General features: G+C 37.4%; 1 protein-coding gene across 5 annotated transcripts in view; it reads right to left on the bottom strand.

Annotated features, from left to right (window-relative positions):
• Positions 1–7,684, bottom strand: part of PHKA1 (phosphorylase kinase regulatory subunit alpha 1) — a 133,481-nt gene that overhangs the window by 89,645 nt on the left and 36,152 nt on the right. For all 5 annotated transcript variants that reach the window (XM_025372152.1, XM_025372153.1, XM_025372155.1 and 2 more), the window contains exons 6-7: positions 5,991–6,071; positions 547–645 (exon numbers count right to left, since the gene is read on the bottom strand). In XM_025372152.1, the coding sequence (XP_025227937.1) occupies positions 547–645; positions 5,991–6,071 (180 nt within the window). The remainder of the gene's footprint in view (positions 1–546; positions 646–5,990; positions 6,072–7,684) is intronic.

Below are 7,684 nucleotides of genomic sequence, written 5' to 3'. Positions count from 1 at the left end.
CAAAAAAAAAAAAAAAAAAAAAAAAAAAAAGAAAAGGAGAAAATTCTTCATGCCAATGAGAAAAGCCTTAATCTTTCCATATGGAGAGTAATCCTAAACAAAACTGAAAATACATATTTGCCACTTAAAGTCTAATCTGCAAATATCGAAGCTTAGAGCCAACCAGGGACAAGAGAATGTTTCAGAAACACTAACAAGAATACTAAAAATCTATCATCTCTTGTTTTCTTTATATATTTAGAAAAGGAGATACTCAGAAAGAGAGACCATATCCTTTTGATATGATAGTGGTGGATAATTTCATATAGTATGGTGGGATCCCTTTATAACCTTGGGCTACAGAACAGGATTATGATCTATTTTATAGCCCATGCTATATTAGGCTTATCTTGGTACAGTATGCTTGCTAAAGATATTTTTGGTATATGGTAATTAATCAGATGATACACTCTCTCTCATTCAGCTATCCTTAATCTAAAGCTCATGCTTAAATCTGAGTCTGGGCAAGAATAAAATTTGCTATTTCCATTTTCCATAATCTCTTACCTGGCAGTGTTGTACTTCATCAGCCAGGACATGGATAACGGATTGAGGCCCACCTTTTACACCAAACAGATCCAGTTCATCTAATGCTTCCAGGGCTGCCTGTGAGGAACAAGAAAGGAAAGGACAAGTTTAGCATTAGAAAGATATATATTTCTTCTCCCTATACCCCAGTATCTTATCAACCTACATGATATCACTTTTGAATATGTCTGACAGAATTTATAATAAAATAACATTATTTATTCCCAGGGCATTCTGAGTTTTTCTTTGTCTCCCATATTGTCTCAGAAAAAGGTAAGGAGTTTGTAGCACTATCAGGTTAAGCATCATACGTTAAGTAACATCACTGTACTCCTTCCTTCTATGAGTTCAACTTCTTTAGATTCCACATATAAATGAGATATTATGTTTTTTAAAATAGAATTTATTTGTTAATTTCTTACTTTTCAAAATATATTTTTTGATCATAAAAGTAAAACACACTCCTTACAAAATATTTTGAAAACATAGTAAAGTACAGAGAGGGCAAGAAAATCACCCAAAACAACCACTTTTAACATTTTTGACATGTTTTTTATTAGTTTTTTCTGTCTATTTGTGTACAGTTGAGATCACATCTGGTATCCTACTTTTTACAGTTGATAATATAGGATAAGTATTTTTCCACGTTACAAAAACTATTTTGGAATACTATTATCTCATATGGCTATAATAAAGTATATTTTAGCCATTTACCAATTGTTGGAAATTTAGGTCGCCTTTAATTTTGTGCTATTAGAAATAGAACTTTGATAAACATCTCTTGCTAAATTATAAATTCCTTGAGGTCAGGGATTATGTCTTCACTAATATCTAGCACACAGTATGGCATACGGTAGGCTCGCAATAATGGCTGTCAAGCTAATAAAATAGCTCTTTGTACTCATTTTGAATTATTTTGTAAGCATCAATTCCCTGAAGTAGAATCATTGGGTAAAAGAGTATGAATAATTTTTAAGGCATAATGCTAAATTGCTTTTCTTGCAAGTTGTACCGACATAGCTATCACTAGCAGTATATGACAATACCTTCCTTAATGCAAACAATGTATTATCTTAAATTTTTTTCCTAATGTGATAAAAAATGGTATATCTGTTGCATTCACATGCATTAAATTGCTAACAAGACTGAATATTATTTCTAGTATTTATTAGTTATCTGTAATTCCTCAATTAAGGGGCAGACTTGACCTAGTCTTGGGGGTAGAAGGCAGTTTTGAAAGTCTTCCCTGAAGACATGACACCTAAACTGAGACCTATAGGGTAAGTAGAAGTTGGCCAGGCACAAAATACTCATTAATTACTGCCTTACTATTCTACTCCTTGCCCCCGCCAAAGTCATGTCCTTTTCACATATAACTACATTCATTCTAACCCCCATAGCCTCAAAGTCTTAACTCATTCCAGCACCAAGGATAAGACTCAAAAGTCCAAAATCTCATCTGTGAGTCTGAAATTAAAACAATTTATCAACTTTCAAGATACAATGGTGGTACAGGAATTCAGACAGACAGAGATATTCTCATTCCAAAAGACAGGAATAGCTAAAAAGAAAGGAATAACAGGCTTAAAGCAAGTCTTAAACCCAGCATAGCAGACATTAAATCTGAAAGTTGAAGAATAATCTCTTTTGACTCCATGCTCGGGTTGGGATTGGGTCTCCAAGGCCTCAGGCAGCCCTGCCCCTATGGCTTTGATGGGTGCAGTACAGGTGGCTGCTTCTGTGGGTTGAAGTCTGGTGCCTGAAGCTTTCCCAGGCAGGCCTTGCATGCTGCCAGTGACTCTACAGTTCTGGCATTCCAGTGGTGGTCCTGCCCTAGTGGGAACTCTCTGTGGAAGCTGCAACCCCATGTTTCTGCTTCAGTGTTGCTCTAGCGGGGGGTCTCTGTGATGGTTCCACCCCTGTGACGAGTCTCTGCCTGGGCCCAGAAGCTGTTTTATATATCCTTTGAGATCCAGGTGGAAGCTGCTATGCTTCTGCAGCTCTTGCATTCTGTGGACCTGCAGAATTAACACCACATGGATACCTTCAAGGTTTATCACTTGGACCTTTTGGAGTAGTGGCATGAGCTGAGTAAACACTGAAGCAGGGGTGCCGGGAGTAGAGTCCCAAGGCAGTCCTGGGCATAAAGAACACCATAAAGAACACCCCAGGCCTGTCCCCTGAAACTATTCTGCCCTCCTAGGCCTTTGGGCCTGTGATGGAAAAGGCAGCATCTAAGATCTCTGAAATGCCTTGGGGTCTTTCTTCCACTGTCTTGAGGAATAGCACCCGGCTCCCCTTCATCATGCTGATAAGTCCAAGGTCAAGGGGCCCTGTCTGGTGAGGGCCTCTGACTGGTAGAAACTCTGCAGAGTCCCGAGGTGAAATGGGATATCACATGATGAGGGGGCCTGAGTGTGCTAGCTCAAGTGTCTCTTCCTTTTCTTATAAAGCAACCAGTCCCATTCCCATGATAACTCACTAATCCATTAATCTATAAGTGGATTAATGCATTCATGAGGGAACAGCCCTCATGATCCAGTCACAGCTTAAAGGCTCCACCTCTCAATACTGCTACATTGGTAATTAAGTTTCAATATGAATTTTGGTGAGGGGGGACCACAAACATTCAAGTCATAGCAATTACAAAGGGAAAACAGAAAATTTACAGTGGAGAAACCTGGTAGATACCACCTTAATGAATTCATAAAAGATAACATCAACAGTAATGGGACAAATTCACATCATGTGCTTCCTGATAATAAACTAAGAACACAGCATCACGTCTGTGGTATTCTTGCCAAAAGCACATAATCTGAATCTAATCGTGAGGAAATATCACACAAAATCAAATCGAGGATCATTCTGTAAAATAACTGGCCTATACTCTTAAAAAATGCTAAGGTCATGAAAGACAAGTAAGGACTCCAGACTGAAGAAGCCTAAAGAGACATTACGATTAAATGTAATATGTTATCTTAGACTGGATCCCAGATCAAAAGGATTTTTTTTTGCCATAAATCACATTATTGGGACAACTAAATAAATGTGAATGGGTTATGTCAATTAGGTGGCAGTATAATGCCAGTGTTCATTTCCTGATTTTGATGCTTGTATCATGGTTATAAAAGAGTTCTTGAGGAAATTCACACTGAAATATTTAGGAGTAATGGGGCTCATGTCTGCAATGTACTCTCTACTGGCTCAGAAAAAAATAATTGTGTGTGTGTGTGTGTTTTGTTTAATCAGAGAAAAAGATAAAGCAAATATTAACAAGTAGGGAACTTGAGTGAAGGATACCATATAGGAATTCTTTGTACAATTATTATAACTTTCCTCTAAGTCAGAAATGATTACAAAATAAAAAGTAAAAAAGTTTAAGTGGAAAAAACTTTAAATCAAATATACAAAAATACTGATAATATCCAGGTATTGAGAAAAATGGCAAAAAAGCTCTATATGTAAACTTGTAATAATAAGTACCAGTGCAAAAAGAAACAGGTTGTAATAACATGTTCTCAATGTTTGTTTCCAAAGGTATTTCTCTGTCAAACACTTTTATTCACTGAAAGAAACAGCTTATGATAAAAAAAAAAAGAAAAGAAAAATGACATCTATGGTATATAATGACATATATCCATCATATGAGGGTGGGGAAATGTAAACTAGTGGAAATATTTTTGAAGGGCAATTTAAAAGTATACATCCCAGGCCGGGCGCGGTGGCTCAAGCCTGTAATCCCAGCACTTTGGGAGGCCGAGATGGGCGGATCACGAGGTCAGGAGATCGAGACCATCCTGGCTAACACGGTGAAACCCCGCCTCTACTAAAAAATACAAAAAACTAGCCGGGCAAGGTGGCGGGCGCCTGTAGTCCCAGCTACTCGGGAGGCTGAGGCAGGAGAATGGCGTAAACCCGGGGGGCGGAGCTTGCAGTGAGCTGAGATCCGGCCACTGCACTCCAGCCTGGGCGACAGAGCGAGACTCCGTCTCAAAAAAAAAAAATAAATAAAAGTATACATCCCTTAACTTAAGGGTTCCACTTTTAGGAATTTTTCCTATAAAAATATTTGTGTAAATTTACCTGGATGTATGTACAAGGATCTTCACTAAAGCATTATCTGGAATATTAAAAAATAAAGACAATTCTGTCAATGGAGCAATTATTGAATACTGTATAGCAGCTGAAAAGAATGAACTAAATTTGTCTGTCTGAAATGACATGGAAGGATGTTTGGTTATGTTGTTCAGTGCACTATGAGATTGTTAGGCCAGGCGCGGTGGCTCATGCCTGTAATTCCAGCACTTCGGGATGCCGAGGCAGATGGATCACCTGAGATCAGGAGTCCGAGACCAGCCTGGTCAACATGACAAAACCCTGTCTCTACTTAAAATAAAAATAAAAAGATTAGCTGGGCATGGTGGCCTGTAGTCCCAGCTACTCGGGAGACTGAGGCAGGAGAATCTCTTGAACCCAGGAGGTGGAGGTTGCAGTGAGCCGAGATCGTGCCACTGCACTCCAGCCTGGGCAACAAGGCGAGACTCCGTCTCAAAATAAATACATACATACATACATACATATACACATAAATAAAATAAAACAAAAATAGAATGAAATTCTATTATGACTCCCCTTGTCCTCTTTGTTCTATGTAATATTTTTTACTTTGAATTCTACTTCACTTGACATTCACATAGTCACCCTAGCTCTTTTTCATGTTTGTCAGACTGTATTTTGCTCATCCTTCTGTTTTTAACATTTCTGTATCATTTTGTTATATTAGAGCTCTTATAGACAGCATATATTGGATTTTCTTTTAGTTTTTAAAATCAATCTATGTCTTTGCATATTAGTAAGAGAGACTAAATCATGCATATTTCTCATAATGGATATGTTTGATCCTATTCCTGCTATCTTATTGTATGTCTTCTTGCTGTTTCCAGAGAAGACAAGAGTGGGTAGGATGAAAAAGTAGAGCCAAGTTGAACAGTAATGCTGTTGCTGCTAATGATGATGATGATGATGATGATGATGATGATTTGGGGGATGGAGGAAAATAAAGAGGACAGAGGATTGAGAGACGATTCCTTGATATAAAGCTTGGTCAACTGGTAAATGGAAGGAATAAAAGCCTTCTTTTGCTTGTTTTTGTAATGGTAGAGATGATAAGTTTAGTTTAAGTCCTTTCACGACCTTATGGGATATAATATAAGTAAACACATGGCAGTTGGATATCAAATCTGCAGCTTATGAAAGTTTTCATCTACATATCCACGGTTCTACAGGAGAATCTGAATGTTGCCTGTGGTTTAAAATAATAATTAATTTGATTATGGTCCACACTCACATTAAGTTTTATCTGTGACAAAGGGACACCAGACTTCCTTATCCCATGCGCAGTATAAACAAGAAAGGAAAATTACCTTTGCCATTCCAACTGAACTGGCATTCAACTCTGAGATCCCTTGGTTGGTCTTGTCTCCACGTTCCCATATCCCGAAGTCCTGGCATAAAATAACCAATATACAATTAGCAAGTCATAACTACTAAATACTTCCTAGATGCAGGAAGTGTTTGCCCTTGAACATAAGACACTAGGAGTAACTAATTTTATATATATATACATACACATACACACACATACACACACATACCCACAATGCTTATTAAGGAGATGCTAATGAGTTGGGTGGCCCCTGCAGCTACTTTGCCAATAGCTTTAAATTCTACTGGAGCCTCCAAGCTGTTGGAAGACTCCTCAACAGTTAATCAGGAGGGCTAAGAACTATAACTCAGTCTATCTGGAGAGGTGCTTCTCAAAATTTTTCATTAAAGCAAATACCCAGTAGATCTGGAAGATGGAGCCTAAAGAGCAGCCTAATATTTTATTGTAAATGTTCATTCTAACTTTACTCTCTATTGGTACTGACAATGTACCATGCACTTATTTATGCATTTTACATTATCTTCCTTAATCCTTACATTTTATAGATGATGAAACTGATGATGCAAAGAGAAGTTAAGTGACTCACTCAAAGTCACACAGCTAATAAGTGACAGAGCCAGGATTACAGTCCAAGGAATCTCACTCCAAAGCCTACCCTCGTAGCCAGAGCTCTATAAATCCCCTCAATCATACAGCTTTTAAAATTACTTTTAAAACTTTTTATTTTGGAATAACTTTAGACTTATACAAAAGTTGCAAAAACACTACAAAGAGTTCCCATATGCCTTTCACTTAGCTTCCCCTAATGTTAACATCTAACATAACCACAGTGCAATAGTTAAAGCTAAGAAATTAACATCAGCACAATACTATTAACCAAACTATGGACTGTATTTGGATTTTACCACTTTTTCCCCACCAATGGCCTTTTTACATTCCAGGGTCCAAACCAGAATTTCATGCTGCATTTGTCATGTTTCTTTAAGTCTCTTCTAATCAGTGACAGTTCCTCAAGTCTTGTCTTTTGTGACCTTGACACTCTTTGAAGATTAGTGATCAGGTATTTAGTAGATTTCCCTCAATTTGAGTTTGCTTAATGTTTTCTCATGATTAGACTGAGATTATGCATTTTAGGCAAGAATATGTATTACAGACATTATGCTGTGTCCTTCTCAGTGCATCATAGCAGGGATGTACAATGCTGAAACATCTTATTACTGGTGATATTAACCCTTATCACTTGGTTAATGTGATGTCTGCTGGGTTTCTCAATTCTACTGTTACTATTTTTTCCTTTGTAATTAAGAAATATCTTGAGAGAGATACTTTAGGAGCATGCAAATATCTTGTTTCTCTCAAACATTAACCCACTAATTCAGCATCCACTGATGGATCTTGCCAGAAACAATTATTACAGTGCTGTTTTAATGGTGATTTTCTAGTTCTCTTCATTACTCCTACAGCCATTAGTTGCAACTCTTCTCTAAGGAAGAGCTGTCCTTTCTCTCCCATTTATTTATTTATTTATTCAGTTATTTATATTGCTATGAACTTACAGATATTTAGGTTTTTCTCTGGCTTATAATAAAACACTATCACTATTTATTTTGTTGTTCAAACTGCTCCAGCTTTGGCTTTGGGTGCTCTTTCAGGTTGGCTCCTGTGACCTTT

This window comes from Theropithecus gelada, chromosome X (assembly GCF_003255815.1).
Source record: "Theropithecus gelada isolate Dixy chromosome X, Tgel_1.0, whole genome shotgun sequence".
Lineage (NCBI taxonomy): Eukaryota > Metazoa > Chordata > Mammalia > Primates > Cercopithecidae > Theropithecus > Theropithecus gelada.
Note: the sequence above shows the minus strand (reverse complement) of the source record. Positions and strands in the feature narration are given on the sequence as shown.